At 37.8% G+C, this 18497-nt stretch overlaps 1 protein-coding gene across 3 annotated transcripts in view; it reads right to left on the bottom strand.

The window, feature by feature from the left end:
* Nucleotides 1-18497, bottom strand: part of RO60 (Ro60, Y RNA binding protein) — a 27495-nt gene extending 8998 nt beyond the window's left edge. The window contains exons 1-7 of one of the 3 annotated variants that reach the window (XM_068541824.1): nt 18323-18496; nt 15988-16161; nt 8912-9511; nt 4574-4794; nt 3807-3953; nt 3414-3551; nt 336-452 (exon numbers count right to left, since the gene is read on the bottom strand). In XM_068541824.1, the coding sequence (XP_068397925.1) occupies nt 336-452; nt 3414-3551; nt 3807-3953; nt 4574-4794; nt 8912-9491 (1203 nt within the window). In that variant the 5' untranslated portion in view covers nt 9492-9511; nt 15988-16161; nt 18323-18496. Of the gene's footprint in view, nt 1-335; nt 453-3413; nt 3552-3806; nt 3954-4573; nt 4795-8911; nt 9512-15987; nt 16162-18322 lie in introns of all 3 variants that reach the window. The other 2 variants (XM_068541823.1, XM_068541822.1) reach the window with 2 other exon arrangements.

Genomic DNA, 18497 nt, shown 5'->3' with positions numbered 1-18497 from the left:
TATTAGTTCCTTATCTTTTAATGTCTATATTCATTAATAGTTTCTCTAAGCATTATCTATTTCCTTAAAAATACTGTTAATATTTAATCTGTTGTTGTAAAATTAAAATTTCTACTCTGACTTTTCTTTAGACCTGCTTTTTCAATATACCTACAATATTGTATATACCTAAGTATAAAAGTATATACAAGTACACTCAAGTATATATATAATACTTAAAGCTTTGCTTAAAACAAGTGAAAACATAATTCTTGATCATATCCAACTTTATAGTGTTGCCCCAGGGTAAACATTTTTAGGGTGGCAAAATCCTAAATTGTCTTAGGTGTTCTCACCATGCACATTGCTGCGGCTACTGTGCTAGCGTTGAGTACACTACCCAAAACTCTTTGGTTCATAGAAGCACTGACATCAATTGCCAGTAAGAAACGCTTTCCAGCTGGCTCAACTGTCTAAAGAGAAAACAAAACCAAACAATCATTAAAAGCAATCAAAGAAATTATAAGTAGATTAAATTTCTAACGAATCATATTTACTTAATTTTCATTCTAAAGACTAAGATAAAACGCCTGATTTTTGATTTACCAATTGACAATTATAAATGCTTAGCTTTTACTAGAGGTAAAACAAAGGAAATAAGACAGCCTATTTAGTAATTTAAAGAAGTTATCATCTTCCCTTTTTTTTAATCTTTCCACATGAAGTAAACTGGGAATTTCTAGCAAGAAAGTTTTTTGTGGTAAAATACAAATAACATAAAATTTACTTTTAATCATTTTTAAGTGTACAATTCAGTGGCATTAAGTACATTCATAATGTTATGTAACCACTATCTATTTCCAGAACTTTTCTAACTACTATCTATTTCCAGAACTTTTTCATCATCCCAAACAGAAACTCTCTACCCATTAATAGTAACTCCCCATTCCCACCTCCCTCTAGCCCTAGACGACTTCTATTTTACTTTCTTTATCCATGAATCTGCATATTCTAGAAACCTCATATGAGTGGAATCATAGAATTCTTGTCCTTTCGTGTCTGCCTTATTTCACCTAGCACAGTGTTTTCAAGGTTCATTCATGTTGTAGCATCTTTCAAATTCTACTACTTTGTAAGGCTGAATACTCCACTACATGTATATACCATATTTTGTTTATCCATTCATCTCTTGATGAATACTTGGGTTGTTTCCACCTTTTTGCTGCTGTGAATAATGCTTGTTATCAACATCTATGTACAAGTATCTGTATGAGTTCCTGTTTTCAGTTCTTTTGGGTATATACACAGGTGGTGGAATTGCTGGATGGCCAGAGCCACACAACTAAGTGTGAAGTGGCATCTCATTGTGGTTTTCATTTGCATTTGCCTGATGACTAATGATATTGAGCATCTTTCCATGTGCTTAACTGGCCATTTGTTTATCTTCCTTGGAGAAATGTCTGTTCAAGTACTTTGCCCATTTCTGAATTGGGTTGTTTGTACTTTTACTGTTGAGTTGTAGGAGTTATCTATATATCTATATATATATATATATATATATTCTGGACATTAAACCCCTGCAAGATAGATGATCTGCAAATATTTTCTTTTCTGCAGGTTATCTTTTCACTCTCTTGATAGTGTCCTTTGATGCACAAAAGATTTGAATTTTGATGAAGTCCAATTTATCTACTTTTTCTTTTGTTGTCTGTGCTTTTGGTATCATATCTAAGAATCTATTGCCAAACCCAACGTAATGAAGCTTTTACAATATGTCTTGTTTTAAGAGTTTTATAGTTTTAGCTCTTATATGTAGGTCACTGATCCACTTTGAGTTAAATTTTGTATGTGGTGTAAAGTAATGGTCCAACTTCATACTTTTGCATGTGGATATCCAGTTTTCCCAGCACCATTTGTTAAAGACTATCTTTTCCCCATTGAACTGTCTTGACACTCTAGTCAACAATCAATTGACTGTATATCTGAGAGTTTAATTCTAGGTTCTCTATTCTATTCCATTGGTCTATGTCTGTATTTATACTACACTGTTTTGATTACTGTAGCTTTGTAGTAATTTTTGAAATCCTAAGTTTGGAAGTGTGGGTCTTCCAACTTTCTTTTCAAGATTGGGGTCCTTTGAGAGTCCATATAAATTTTAGGATGGGTTTTTCTATTTCTGCTAAACTTGCCATAGGGATTGCACTTAATCTGTAGACTGCTTTGGGTAGTATTGGCATCTTAACATTATTAAGTCTTCCAAACTATGAACATAGGATGTCTTCCCATTTATTTATTTCTTCTTAAATTTCTTTCAGTACTGTTTTGCACTTTTAGTATATAAGTCTTACATTCCCTAGTTAAACTTATTCCAAAGTCTTTCATTATTTTTGATGCGACTGTAAATGGAAATGTTTTCTTAACTTTGCTTTTGAACTGGTCACTGCTACTATATAGAAATACTGCTGGTCTTTGCCTGTTGAATTTATATCCTGCAACTCTGCTGAATCCATTTGTTAGCTCTAGTATTGTTTTGTGGATTCTTTACGGTTTTCTGCATATAAGATCATGGCATCTGAGAACAGAGATAATTTTCAATCTGGATGCCTTTTATTTGTTTTCCTTTCCTAACTGCTAGAACTTCCAGTATATATGGAATCAAAGTGGAAAAAGTGGGCATCCTTGTCTCATTCTTAAGGGAAATGATTTCAATCTTCTACCACTGAGTATGATAGCTGTGGGTTTTTTACATATGACCTTTACCACACTGAGGAAGTTCACCTGTATTTCTAGTTTACTGAGTGTTTGTTTTTTTTTAAAATCAGGAAGGGTATTGAATTTTGTCAAATGCTTTTTCTGCATCAATTGAGATATCATGTTGTCTTTTAATGTGCTGTATTACATTGATTGATTTTTCTTATATTGAATGATCCTTGTATCTTTAGGATAAGTCTCACTTGTATAATCTCTTTAATCTGCTGCTGAATTTGGTTGCTAGTATTTTGTTGAATAGCAAGACATTTTTAAAACCAAAACTTTTAACTTATGGTTCTGATATAGAATTTCCATTCCTAAAAAAATTACTTCCTATCAAGACAGAAGAGATCTACTACTGATTAACGGAAAAATAGAGGACAGAGGACCAAGTCACCAAGTCACAGGACTCCAGAGGAATGCAAATTTTTTAATTTGGTAACTTAAAACTTATCAAAATGATCTTAGGATAACTGGTTCTTGTCCAAAGGTAGAGAGAACTACTTTATTCATAAGCTTACAATGTTAATTATATATTCATTTTCACATGAACTAAGAAAAAAACAAATGAATATCTAATCAAAAATGGTTAAACTACTAATATTATCTTTAAAATGTGTTTTTACAAAAGATATTAAATCCTAACTGGGTCTTCTGTTTTAAAATAAAAATCAAACCATTACCTTAAATGTTTTGTAAAAAGCAGCATCCAAAGCTTGCAAAATTTCTTCATCAGGGCGCCACTTCAGTTTTCCTCTGAGCCCATGACCTGTTTTGTAAGTTTCTAATGCAATTAGAACATGAAATGGATGTATACGAGCCTAGAAACACAACAAAGACAGAAAGCAAATGTCAAATTCAAGTGAAAAACAGTAACTATTTCTTTAAGATTTTTGTTATTATGGCTAATAAATCTATTTCATAAAAGAGAAAAACGAGGACATATTAATCTTAGATTTAAGAGTCAGTGCAACTTGGTCTCTGAAAAATGTGCCCTAAAAAACGTGCCGACCGCATTTCCAAAATTTAGGAGCCAACTTTTTCAATTAGTAGTAGTTAACAAAGGTAATGCTTACCTTTTTTAACAGTTTTTCATTACACAGCTTTTCACATACTAAAGACACTTCTGAGTTTCCTGGTTCAAGCACTGAATTAGCAGTCATCTTTCCAAGATTCCTTAGTAATGCTGTAAGAGGCATTTCTTGTAACAAAGCCTTCCATACCTATTGCAATAACACAGGTAGAAATATAAGAAGTTAAGGGTAAATGAATAGGTATAACATAGCTGTATCAATTAATAACATAGACTTTTAAGGCTTTCTTTTGGGGTTCAGAGCACGTTCTAAATAAAAATCTGTGTGAACTGTTCAAAGGCTCATCACATAAAATAACTTGCTCTTTACCAGGGTAAGAAAGTGACGTATATTTTGTAAAGGAATTGCATATAAGAATTTTATTTATTTATTTTAATTAGTGAGGCAATTTAACCAGCACATTTTCTGGAGTGAAACTAATATTTATAGAATGCCAACTACATCTAGGCATTGTGTTAGGTGTTTTAAATAAACGTTAATTTTAAGATATATTTAAATTATTTTTTTTAGGAAATCCCCTGGCAGTCCAGTGGTTAGCACTCAGTGCTTTCAGCGCTGGGGCCCAGGTTCAATCCCTGGTTGGGGAGCTAAGACCCTGCAAACTGTGTGGTGGGGCAAAAAAAAAAAAAATTTTTTTTAAGTACTAATGAATTATTTTTTAAAAGCATTACCCACAATTTATCCTTTTAACACACAGAGTAAGTTCCTCATGTTTAATCACATGCTTTAACATATTATAATCTGCTTACCTCTTTAGACTTTAAGTGATTTGTTAGGAGGTGCTCCCTAACCAGTCTGTGTTCTTCTATCAGATGAATGACTTCCAGTTCATCTTTTGTGCGTTTCACTTTCTCTACAGCCTCCAGATACTTTAATAATTTCTCAGTCTCCACAGAAAGTGCTTTTTCTTTATACATTTCATGGACCTCTTTCCAGCCCTTTGTAATATATTTGGTAACAATAGCAAGTCCTTTAACAAAATAAAGAATTAAAAAGGCATGTAGGATTACAAGGTAAAGAACAGGACATGTTATGGAGAACGCATTATGTGAAAGGCACACCTAGATACACGGGAGTTTAAACCGACATGCTACTTCCTATGATATGACAAACACATTTAAGCCAATGGAGTCTGCTAATTTTGCCTATTCCATCGTAACTGCTTCAACATGAGACTCTGGAGGAAAAGCTCCAATATCCTAAGTCATTTCATTATGGAACTTTTATTTATTTTTTTGAAGCACTAGCATTAGAACCTTTGGTACACAGTGCCTATCTCAGGTCCACGATCTCAGAACAACTCACAAAAGTACAGGTCTACCTCAATTAATCTCATATTCACTTGCCCCTTTAGCTGCTAAATAAATATGCATTTATAAATTGTAGAGATAAGTGGAAGTAGACAGGTAGGTAGGTAATTTGTGCTTTTTTTTTAATAGCTGAGAAAGTATTACAGGCCAAATTTTTTAAAAAGGGAAAATAATGTGTTCATTTCCTCTACAATTCCTTTCAATAGTTGAAAGAGCTTTCAGTTGGGGGGTGGTGAGGAAACCTGGGTTCTAGCTTATATGTTGCCAATAAATGGCTGTGTGATCTTTCTAGGCCTTAGTTTCCACTTCTGTATAAGGGGGGAGGGGACAGACTGAATTATTAAATTCCAGGGTCTATGGGGGAAAGGTAGGTAAAGTAAATAAATAAACGAGGCCACTGATAGAAGAGAGAGTGGTTAGCACTGTGGTGAACTAAAGAGAGAATGCCCTGACAAATGTTTTAGTGAAATATTGGCTCACTGCTGCCAAAAAACCGTATTTTCAAAAGAAGGTACAATATGGATTTTTATGTGATGTTGCGAAGAGTTCATTTTCTTCTAAAATATGGTGCAGGCCAAATAAAATACATCTCTAAGGCAGATTGAGCTTATGTGCTATATCCGAACTCTAATTTAAATAACTTGATCAAAAGTTAGTACTAACATGCAGGAACTTCTAAAGTATCGTGACTCTTGCTATCTTACAGATCTTAGTACAAAATCTTACATTGCCTTAAATGAGTTCATGTTTCATGTGAGCATGTTTTCTATTCTTTCCAACTAAAATAAAACTTTCGGGGCTTCCCTGGTGGCGCAGTGGTTACAAATCTGCCTGCCAACGCAGGGGACACGGGTTCGAGCACTGGTCTGGGAAGATCCCACATGCCACGGAGCAGCTAAGCCCATGCGCCACAACTACTGAGCCTGTGCTTTCTAAAGCCCGAGCGCCTAGAGCCCGTGCTCCCAACAAGAGAAGCCACCACAATGAGAAGCCCATACACTGCAATGAAGAGAAGCCCATGCTCGCCACAACTAGAGAAAGCCCGTGCGCAGCAACAAAGACCCAACGCAGCCAAAAATAAATTAATTTATTAAAAAAAAAAAACTTTCAAAAAGTCTGTCTTATTATTATTTTTATCTTCCTCAAGTCCTAGAATTGTGTTGGCCACACAGTAGGAACACAATAAACATCTGATTAGTTGAATCACACTTTGAATTGTTTTATCTGTTTAAATACACATTTCAGTTACTTATTTGGTAAATTAGAGTTTGTTTCCAAACACTAGGCTCTGAGAAGCCTAAGGATCTTCTACACCTAGACATATTGCTATTATTAGAAGGTTTCAAGTATGAGTTCTGCCCTCAAAAATCTAGAATTAAAGAATCCTATGTGTGGGACTAAGTTTAGGGAATATCTACTAATTTCTCAGTTTATAGACCAAGAATTCAAAACCCAGAATAACTGTTTGCACAAATTCAGAAACTAATTTTTCCAATTTGAACTAGCACTTAGGCCCACACCACCACATAGTGTCTCAATAGACAAATAAAGCTGGATCCCTACAGCCTCCTCAAACTGGAGCAAAGATTTAAAGAAATTTTTAAAGTTAAAAAAATTAAGCCATGAATATGTTAGGAAAAAAAACACAGGTAAGTATTTTTATGACTTTAGGTTGGAAATGGCCTTTCTAAACCTAACATAAAATAAAAACGTATTAACAAAGGCAGATAAGTTTGATTACAATAAAATTCCAAACTTCACTGTGCCAGAAACCCCCTCCCCATCAAAAAACAAAAAGACAAAGAAAAAAAATGGGGGGAAAATGCATGCAATGTATATAATAATAAATTATTAATTCCTATACTTGGTATTCCAAGTTCTGAGAACAGTGCCCATCTACAGTAGGTGCTCAATAAATATTTGTTGAATGAATAGTGACTATAATTATTGCTATTTTTATAATATTAAAAATAGCAACTTGATAGATAAAAAGAAAAAGATACAATATAATCCATAAAAAAATACAAATAATCAATAAGCACATGAAAAGTTGAGCTTTTGCCCAAATACATAAATTCAAATAACAAGATAAAATTTTTCACCTATCATTGGCAAAGATTAAAAAACACTGGTAAATAGTCAGTGTTCAAATGTGGGGAAAGGGGCCACTTTCATATACTCTTTGTGGATTTAAGCATTACAGAAATTATAGAAACATTTATATTAACCAAGTTTTTTCACTGTAGTATTTTTGTAATAGTATAAAAAAACCAGAAGCTACTTAACTGTCATCAGTAAGAGACTAGCTACATAAATTATATTCATATAATGGTACACATGCAATTATTTCTACTGACCTGAAAAAAATCAATATACTTTTAGCTGAAACAAAGAAGGTATATAAAATTTTAAAAAATAAAACATAGTATATATTTAGGAAAAATCACGAGTAATATACAACCTATGTATAGTGATTTCTTTTGAAGGGCAGGACTACTTTCTGCGTTATATTTTTTTGTATTATCCAGCTACTTTAAAACAAGCATGTTGGGAATTCCCTGGCAGTCCCATAGTTAGGGCTCAAGCTTTCACTGCCGAGGGCGCAGGTTCAATCCCAGGTCAGGGAACTAAGATGCCACAAGCTGTGCGTGAAATGAATGAATGAATGAATGAATAAATAAAACAAGCATGTAATTTCTAATAAAAAATCAAAATATATACGTGTTTGTATACATAAATGTTTGCAGTAATTTACTGCTTAAACTTCATTTGAAAAAGTCCATTTATAATAATAAAAAAAAGGGATAAATTAAGAATTACTGAGGAGATACTATGTATGAAGATATCATTACACAAGCTATGTGGGAGGGAGGGGAGGGAACCAACACTGCCCTTTACTCCGTGCCAGGAACTGTGGAAGTATTGTAATACACACTATCACATTTAGTCACAATAATTTTAAGAGTTATTCCTTTTCTACCTTTTTTAATAAATGAAGATACAGAAACTCGGAAAGGTTAAGTTACTTGGTGTAAGGACACAAAGTAATAAGTAGAACTGAAATCTGAACCCATCTGAGGGGCTGTCTTTTCAAGTTTCACTTCTGCTGTAAAAAAAAAAAAAAGTCAAATTTGGACATGTTCATTTTGTGAAAGTTCACACTTAAAATTATTCCTGTGCAAAAGTTTTTCTTATTTCCCTTCTAAGAAGGACTGAAGAGTCATTGTAGACCCAACTAACTTTTCAAAAGTCTCTTCCCATAGACATAGAAAAACTGCCCCAAGTTACCATGACCCCTGGCTGACTGCCTGGAGACAATTAGCATCCTGAATTGTTAAGTTCAGCACTACTTTGGGTAGCCTTTAGGTTCCACGGAACATATGTCCTAGGAAGACAGGGAGGGAAAAAAGGGGCTAAAGCAGTACAGCCTGGCTATCTGCCATCTACTGGCTAGGAGCCGTTTTGATTCCTACAACTTTAATCATATCCATGCTGCTTTCATAGTCCATAATCAAGGGGGTGAGCATTCTAGTTAGCATGGTGACATTTTAAGATTTAGAATATCAAGCTGCAAATCTGTCATTTGGTTCTTGATCATTAATGTCTAGGTGTTTAATTCCAGGTTGGCATTAAACATATATGAATTAATCAATGTGTTCTGAGAATTAAAGGCTGTTTCTAGAAAATATTACATAACTGTCTTATGTCAAATACAAATTTGCTATTTTTTGGATATCTGCACCTCACCCCCCCCCCCCATGAAGATCTTACGCTTACCTTCACTGGAAGGTTTAAGATGAGACAATCTTAACAGATCTTTGTGAGACCAGCCATTTCTTTGTTTATATTTTGTAACGGCCAGGGCAAGGGCCATACCACCTTTTTCATTGTACCAGTCTGCTACGGCCTTCCGGAGGGCGCGACCCCACATGCCACATTTCATGCTTTCCTTTAGATCTTTCTTAAATTGTATAAAAGTAAAGAGATGTGTAGGAATGCGACAAACTTCAGAAACAGCTTTGAAGGCGGCTTGTTTCGTGCTTATGTCGGAACACTGGGAACAAATGGCGAGGGCAAAGAGCGTAGGCTCCTGCTTTGCAGTTCTGCCTTCTTGACTAAATGACTTTATTTCCTGTATCACTTCACATCCTCTGCCATCTTCAATCAATCTAATTAAAGCTTCGGCATTCTCAAGGCCCAACTTCTGTTCTTTGATATAATAAGTCCCACCTTCAGAACCAAAACATAAGAACCGGTGCAGCCGATTCATATCAGTGACTTGCCACACATATCCGTCTTCAGAATTGGCTATCTGCTTCTCATTCAGTGGCTGCATTTGGTTTACCAATTCCTCCATTTTTCTGTCTTTTAGGAAACCTGTCAAAAAGCAAAATGTTATTTTAGCTAGAAACAAGAAAATTCTAAAAAGGAAAATTATTTATTAATCTATGCTTATTGAAATCTGCCATGAAATCTTTTAATTTAAAAATATTTCTTAAGCTCAGTAACTGGTGGTATAACGATCAGAAGCAATAGCTAAGAAGTCGCATTTTTGAGGTATAGCTTGTTGTTTCAGAGACTGAGCAGGCAGTTCAGCATGGAGTCTAGAGGACCAGACGGAGGAGAATAAAAGGGGCGGCAATAGTCACTGACACAGACAGGGGGCTAGCACTCACTTTACTTCCTGAATAACTGTGTAGACATTTTTGATTGTGTATCCAACATCTGTTCCTCCCTTCCCCCTTCTCTTATCCTCTTTCTGGTAGTAATGCCCTTCAGGGGACATTCCCCAGCCCCAAGGGATGAATCTTGATTGCTCTAAGCCAGTGGTTCTCAAACTCTGTGTGCATCAAAATTACTTGAAGTCCTAGTTAAAACACAAGATGATGGGTTCCACACCCGCCCCCCCACCCCGAAGTTTCTTTCATAATTCAGTGTGTCTGGTTGAGGCCTAAGCATTCGTACTTATCACAAGTTCCCAGGTGATGCTCTCATTCCTCTTGCCATGTGACTGGTACAGGTATTGAGCAAGTATCACAACTCCCATCAGTGAGACATGATAAGTCTGCTGGTAATACTTCTGAGGTTTTCTTCCTTCTTAAAAAGGGGCTTGGGCTCTTAAAAAGGCATGTTCCCCTTTCTGCCCTGACATACTCATTTGCACATGATGCCTGAAGTGGTGTCAGCTACCTAGAGCCATGGGGGGTGCCAGTTTAAGAAGACAAACTAATTTATAAGGATGGAAGCACCAGAAAGAAAAAAAAAAGAAGGAATCTGGGTCACTGATATCATCAAGTTACCTGGAACTGCCCTACTTAGAAATGTCCTAATATATCATAAGTATATCCTTATTGTTTAAGCCATTGATAAGTTTTCTGCTACCTGTAGCTGAGAGCATGCTCACTGATTAACATCCTGTATCAACAGTGCTCGTTTATAGTTTACTTCATCTGTGACTACCCACATTTTCCTCCTTCCAGTATCTCTGAAACTACTAGAACTAGCTGTCTGGCAGCAGTATCCCTTTTTCTCCTCCAAAGGGAGTAACCACAATCATCCACTACTTTATCGGTCCACCGCTACTCTCACTATAGTACAGCTGTTTATCTTCAGGTTTCCTGCCTGGGCCACTACAGTGCACTGGGCTTCTCCCCATGGCAAACAACCAACAAAAAATCCCCAACCAGCATTTACTGCATACTGTGTGTAAGGCATGAAGGAGATTTCTGTTCCCTTAAAAAGATTTTTAAAACTTTTTTTCCTGCCCTCAGGGAAATCACAGTCTATTTGATGAGGTAGAAATTTATACATAATACAAAGCAAACTGTAATCAAGTGCTTTAACAGAAAAGTGAATGAGCAGAGGAGGATAAAATAATGCTGTCTCAATAATCCAGGAAGACTGAAAAACTGGCATATAAAGTTTGGGGAACACATTCCAGGAAGGGGTATATGAAATCTCGCTCTGTGTCTTTAAATTTTAGAAAAGGAACTAAATATACTGCAAAGAAATGTTGACAGGTAAGGTAGTAGCTTAAAGAGGAACACAAGTAAAAGAAATTTTGTTTTGAAGATGATACAAGCTTGAGCATGTTTATATACTGTGGGGAAGGCTAAAGACACAATCCTGGTGAATGTTAATTTAAAAAAAGCTAAGGAGAAAAGGGCCCTTTGAAGAAGAAAGAGAAGGAGAGGCACACAGACTTAAAATCAGGAGAGAGTGGTATCGTAGACCACAAGGAAGAGAATTTCACAGAGTGAATGGCTGGTAATGTCAAATGCTCAGCAATCAAGTAAGTAAGGCTGAAGTTGGCAACAGGAATGCTGAGGAAAGGCAATCGCAGTCGGGCGCTGCGAGAAATAGCTTGATTCTAGTGAGGTCAGGAGGGCATGCAGCGATGAAGAGACTTCACAGGTAGACTACTCTTGCACAGAAGCCAAGTTCTAAAGGGAAGGTAAGAGAGAAGGCAGGAGCTAGAGGAAAGATCTTTTTACCTTTTCAGATGAGAGGACTCTGAGGTTGAGGTTCAAAGTTCGATTTGGAGAGTTGAAGACAGCAGAGAAAGGGCGTAAGTGAGGGAACGAGATCCCTGAAAGAAGCTTCAGAGCATCCAGGCTGAGACTAGCCCTTGACAGCAAAAGAGGTATCTCCTTCGCTAAGGGTGAAGGTTATGGGTAATGATCCCTTTGAGGGAGAAAGAGGAGTAAAGAAATTGAGGGAGTTCTCAATGCGAGGAAATTGGGTGAGTAAGGGAGCAATGAAAGACTGGGTCTCAGAGCGGGGAACACACAATGGTGCAGAGGTAAGTGCTGGGAAGAAAGCCTCACATTTTGCATGTGACTGAGGGGGACAGTGATTTGAATTGTGCTGGAAACAGCAGTGTCAATATTCCAAATAAAGCTCTGACATAAAGTAGTTAATCTCAGTGCAGGCCTAGGCTTCAGGTGGTGTCAGAGACGAAGTGATCATATTATATCAGTCATTATGGACTGATTTATAGTGACTGAGTACAGCACAGGCTGAAACTCCTGGTGCAGTGGATGTTGCTTTTTCTATGTATTCGGACCCCCTTTTCAATATGGCATTTACCTCTGCCTTTCAATCCAAAAAGGCTAAGAGCCTTCTCAAAGATTGATAACATTAATTGCTAATTCCAGTAGAAATTTTTTGACATTGCTGGCCTCTCCTTTAGATTTAACAAAAACACACACTCTCCGGTGTTTCTTCAACCTGGCTATTCCTGCTTATTAGTCATATTTGTTAAATGAATAATTTTGAGAAGACATTCAATTATCAGATTATACTACACCAGTTTTCCTGCACCAAGGCCCAAGTGGTGAGATTTCAAGGTCCCAATATAAACCTCAAAACCCCCCACTCTCAAAGTTCTTTCCCTTTTATTATTCTTTGTGAGCATGTCCAGCTAACATCAATGGTTCCCTTGAGAACAGGGACCAGGCCTTATCTGTGTATCCCTCCTCTAGAACACCATTTTTAAGTAATTCCTAATATATATTTAAGGATAACTAAGCAGCATTAAAGTTGATTTTCTGAACCATTTATCTAAGTATTATGCATGACTGGCTTTTCTTTCCTGTAACACATTTACTTTGAAAATAAGTCTCAATGCATGCAATTAAAAACATAATTCAAGCCTTTAACATAAATTCTGTAATCAGGATAAAATAATGTACTATATGCAGGTAATAGAAATACAATTAAGAAAAATAAAACATGAAAAAGTTACAAAGAGAAAGTAATGAGTACTGAGTAAAAATGTCACCTGAGAACAGTATTTCTCTGTAAGTTCTTCTAATATGTTTAATATTAGGTATTCAAGTATCTTTTCTAAAGCAAGCAGAAAAATGAACTTTTAAATCTAGAGAGGATGCCTAAAAAAGAAATCCCTAAATGTAATCCTTGTAATCCCTATTATAAGAAATGAATTATTTATTCATAGCTGTACCAATGGAATCTTCCCTTGCATGTTATGTTTTATTAATGACAACCCTGACCACACACCCTTTCGGTACTTCTGCAGGAGAAATTTTCACCTTTTCATATGCTTCTGTGAACATACTTTCCAGGGTGCAACATAAAACTGTGGATCAGATCACATCATTAACAGTTAACGGCACCTCTCTACTTGCTTATGTAGATTTACCTGAGTCAGATTTTTAGAGTGAAATATAAAAAACAGAATGGCAGCATGTTCCAAGCTGGTCTCTTTGTCACTGAGCGCTGAAATACAAATTAACTTTAAAATTGGCTAGGTGATAAGACACAGTGGTATAATAAAGAATATCTGGGTTTTGCGGGAGGTACAGACTACTCGGTGCAAAACAGGCTACAAGGATGTAGAGTACAACACGGGGAATATAGCCAATATTTTGTAATAACTATAAATGGAGTGTAACCTTTAAAAACTGTATAAAAAAAAAGAAAAAAGAAGAATATCTGATTTTTGCCCATGGTTCTCACAGGGCTTCACACACCACTTTGGGTTTATATCCGAAAAAAACAAAAACACTAACTCGAAAAGATACATGCACCCAACGTTCATGGCAGCGTTACTTACAATTGCCAAGGTATGGAAGCAACCTCAGTGTCCATCAACAGATGAATGAATAAATAAGATGTGGTATATACATATACAATGGAATACTACTCAGCTATAAAAAAAGAACGAAATTTTGCCATTTGCAGCAACATGGATGGACTTGGAGGGCATTATGCTAAGTGAAATAAGTCAGCCAGAGAAAGACAAATACTGTATGGTATCACTTACATGCAGAATCTAAAAAATACAACAAACTGGTGAATAAAACAAAAAAGAAGCAGCCTCATAGATAAAGAGAACAAACTAGTGGTTACAGTGGGGAGAAGGAAGAGGGAAGGGGAAATATAGGGATAGAGGATTAAAGAAAAGGGTTATTATGGGATTATATGAAATCATATGTGTGAAACTTCTGAAAACTGTAAAGCACTATAGAATTTAAAGAATCTTTTATTCAATTTAAAAAAAGTTAATAAAAAAAAAACCTTGGAATATCCTGATTGATGGGAGTGTCTTTGTTATGCTAATGAGGTGACTCATTCTGGGTCTTTGGATTGCTTCCATTTGGGGGTCGCCATAAAGACCAATCATCTGATTAGAAGGTTGGAACTTTAGGCCAGATCAACCTCCCAGGAGGGAAGGAAGGCAGGTGACTGACCTCAACCACAGGGTCAATGAATTAATCAGTCATGCCTAGTCATGAAACCCCATATACAAACTCTGGACATCAAAGTACAGCGGAGGGACTTCCCTGGTGGTCCAGTGGTAAAGAATCCACCTTGCAATGTAAGGGACACGGGTTTGATTCCTGGTCAGGGAACTAAGATCCTTCATGCCGCGGGGCAGCTAAGCCTGCACGCCACAACTACTGAGCCCGAGTGCCGCAAACTACAGAGCCCACTCGCTCTGGAACCCGCACGCCACAGCCAGAGAGAGAAAACCCGCACGCCACAGCTAGAGATAGAAAACCCGCACGCCACAACTAGAGAGAAGTCTGAGCACCACAATGAAGAGCCCACGCGCCCCAACAAAAGATCCCGCATGCCTCAACGAGGACCCCACATGCCGCAACTAAGACCCGACGCAGCCAAAAATAAATAAAATAAAACAAATAATAAATAAATCTTTAAAGAAAAAAAACAAGTTCAGCAGAGACTCCCAGTTGGTGAACACTGATGTGCTGGGATGGTGATGTGCCAGGATTCTACAAACAGAAGGAATCCCTCCACTGCCTCCAGTGGCCTGGTGGTGTCTTCCATTTGGCTGTTCCTGAGTTGTATCCCTTATAATAAAGGATTTTATTATAAATCCTTTATAATAAAACTGTAATCATAAGGATGGTGCTTTTAGGGAGTTGAGTCATTCTAGTGAATTACTGACCCTGAGCGCATTGTGGGAAGCCTAGTTGGCTGGACTGGGACCTTATTTGAGGCTGTTGTGTGAAGTAAGGGCAATCTGTTTGGGATCCTGCCCTTTCACTTGGGGGATCTGATGCTAACTCTGGAACTGAAATGAGTTGATCTCAAAATACAAACACCAAAGGTATAAGTGACAAAAGAAAAAAACCGATAGACTAGACTTCATCAAAATTTAAAACTGTGTTTCAAAAGACACCACAAAGCAAGCAAAAGACATCCCATGGAATGGGAGAAAATAGTTGCAAATCATACATATGATAATGAATTTGTGTCTATGATATATAAATAACTCATAACTAAATAATAAAATGATAAATAACCCAATTAAAAAATAGGCAAAGAATCTATATAGGTATGTCTTCAAAGAAGGTATACAAATGGCCAACAAACACAAAAATGGATGCTGAATATCACTGGTCATCAGGGAAATGCAAATCAAAACTGCAATGAGATACCACTTCACACCTACTAGAATGGCAATAATCAAAATGACAATAATAAGTGTTGGCGAGGATTTGGAGAAATTAGAACCTTCATATACTGCTAGTGGAATGTAAAATGTTGCATCATATGATATCTCTATATTTAACCTTTTGAGGACCTGCTACATTGTTCTCCAAAGTGGTTGGGGGTTTCTTTAGGGGTGATGAAAATGTTCTGAAATTATATAGTGGTGATGGTTACACAACTCTGTGAATATACTAAAACCCACTGAATGTGATGTGTGAATTCTATCTCAAAAACCTGTTATTAAAAAAAAATTAAAACTTGGCTAGGTGAAATATATTTGGCAAGTTATTTAAATAGATAAGCATTTAAGTGATATTTAACCCTACATTTTTTATATTTGTCTTTAGAAAGAAATTTGAGATACACACAGACATACTATACAGGACCTTAATTTCTTCCTTCCCCAAATGTCATCAACCCCCTTCTCAAAGCTTAAGCTCCAGTGTCAGTGGTTTAGAAGGCAGTTGGGCAGTGAGTGAGGTCAAAGCCTGGTCATCAGTTAATCCACTTCTGAATAATCAAGCGTTGTAAATCCAGATTAACTAACAAACAAACAAACAAAAGATAGTTAATTCTTTCAGTTGGCCTGACCTACTCTGTGCTCTTAAAGCAACACCCCTGCAAGGAAATGTAATACAGCTAAAGTTGTATTAAACGTCTATAAATCAAAATTTTGAGAAGAAATCAAACAGATTACAATATCATTAAAAGCATGGCCACACTCTGAAATTGGTTGTGGATATTTTATACATTGCCCACTTCTCTTTTTCCTAATTTTGAATGCAAGATCAGTGAATGGCAGTAATACACAGTATGCAATAGCACTAGTTCTGCTTCTTATTCGCTAGAACTAGAACATCTATAGTAACTTTTAACAGTACTAACAATATATTACTTCTAAGGATGCCTACATTCTTCTTGAATGTACACATCTAAATATCTTTCCCAAGTCTCTTGATCATTTGTCACTTGAAAAGGCTCTCTTTCATCCCGAGGTCAAACAAGTTTGCAGCTTATTCCTTTTTAAATGGAGTCAAAGCTGACTTACATCTATGAGAGCAAGACAGTTTGAAAGAAACAATACTGCAAAAACGGGGGCCACAAATTCAGAGAGCTGTATCACTCAGACTGGTCAATGGACATGAGAGAATCAAGTCAAGGGTGATGCAATAAAAAGTGGTGAGGAACTAGAGCAGACATGACAGCACGATATTCTGAAGGCATACACCTTTTAGCCAACTGGTCGTCATGTAGTTTGGGCCTCATATTGCCAGATCTTCTCATTTTTCTCAAAAACTCAGAAATCTGGATTTTTAGGTGACCTCTTAGAATTAAATGTTAACAACATAATTAAAGAAATTTGACACACACACACACCCCATTCTGATTACTTATAGGCTGTTTCAAGGGCTAAACTTTCAGTTCGGTCTTTCTACAACAGGCACCATGTTCAGTTGGGTATCAAATGTTAGTTTTGATGTATTCAATAGTTACTTAGCACCAAAAACATTTTCAAGTTCACAGCAATATTGCAGATGAAGAAAATACGGCAAATTCCTGCAAACAGCTTTGGGCTCTGATGACACTCATTCTAGGCGTGGTTCATAAGGAAATAAGGCCAGACTCCTGTGCCTCACAGACTTTCCCATTTAAGTATATTCACAGAATACATACCTCTCCCGCCCCCCACCAGCTTGAAGACACAGTCTCCCAGGGACAAACTTCACGAAAGTTTCCAAAAAAAAATTTTTTTTTAAATTTAACCCCTCACATAGATTTTGGCTTCTACTCCATAATATAACCACGTTTGTTTTCATATAAAAGCTGTGCCACTGTTTCTCTCAGTAAAATGTATCATGTTTATTTCGTGGCTTCACATAATCCTGCAGGACAAGGTTCCCTTATTCCAGGGCACAGGTCCTCCTGCTTGAGAAACAAAGAATCCGAGTTTTACCAAGTAAAGCTTTTTTTTTTTTCTTCTAGAAGCCAAGGGCCCTTCTTGGAAGTCAGAGCTTTAAGGAGTGATGCATAAACACTACTACTCTGAAAGATTTTAGTTTTAACATTACTACTTTGCAAGGGCCTGGTGAATGAGGTTTCGTGATTTAGTGAAGACAGCCATTTTTGGTTTAACGCATCTTTTAGTCTTAGGACCGTTACAAATATTTTCAGATTAACACACTGCATTTTTCAACCTCATGTGCCTTGGAGGCACCGCGCCCCTTTACACTTGTCTTTCAGCCCCACCGACGACAGGACGGATCTTCTCCTGTCCCTCGTCATTCCCTCCAGGACAAATTCGTCCTCGGTCTTCTCACAAAGATCCTTCTTCCCGAAGCCCAGAGGCCGGGCAACGCCTCTCGGCGCAGCAGCAGCGGCGGGAGGAGGAAAAGGAGGAGGAGAAGGAAGGGGAGGAGGAAAGCGGGCCCCTGGGACGCCGGCCTGCGGGAAGCTCCGCAAGTACAAGGGGGAGCGGTCCCGGCTTCGGGAAGGGCCCGGCCCAGCAGAGGTGCCGGTCCAGCCACCCAGCCCGCCAGGGCACGGAGGCGAGGCGGGAGACGGGTCGGCGCAGCGTCTGCTCCGGCCTCGGCCGCAGGGATGCGGGGTGAGGACCACGGAGGACCGGCCGGACCTTGCGCGTCCCCGGCGCCGCTCAGACCGCACAAAGGGCCCCGGCCAGCCGGCCGCCCGCGGTGTCCTCACCTGTGCCCGGCGGCCGACCCTCCCTCCGAAGCCGCCGCGCCACCGGGAGAAGCGCTGCGCCACGCCGCCGAAAGACGACGCGCGTCGGCCGGAGAGGTGATGCCTGCTCCGACTCCGCCGCCCGGGTCTCCCGGTTCGGCTCCCGGGAGCGAGCCCCGCCCCGCCGGGCGTGCCC

This window comes from Eschrichtius robustus, chromosome 3, assembly GCF_028021215.1.
Source record: "Eschrichtius robustus isolate mEscRob2 chromosome 3, mEscRob2.pri, whole genome shotgun sequence".
NCBI classification, from domain to species: domain Eukaryota; kingdom Metazoa; phylum Chordata; class Mammalia; order Artiodactyla; family Eschrichtiidae; genus Eschrichtius; species Eschrichtius robustus.
The sequence above is the reverse complement of the archived record's forward strand: the minus strand, read 5'-3'. Positions and strand labels throughout refer to the sequence as shown.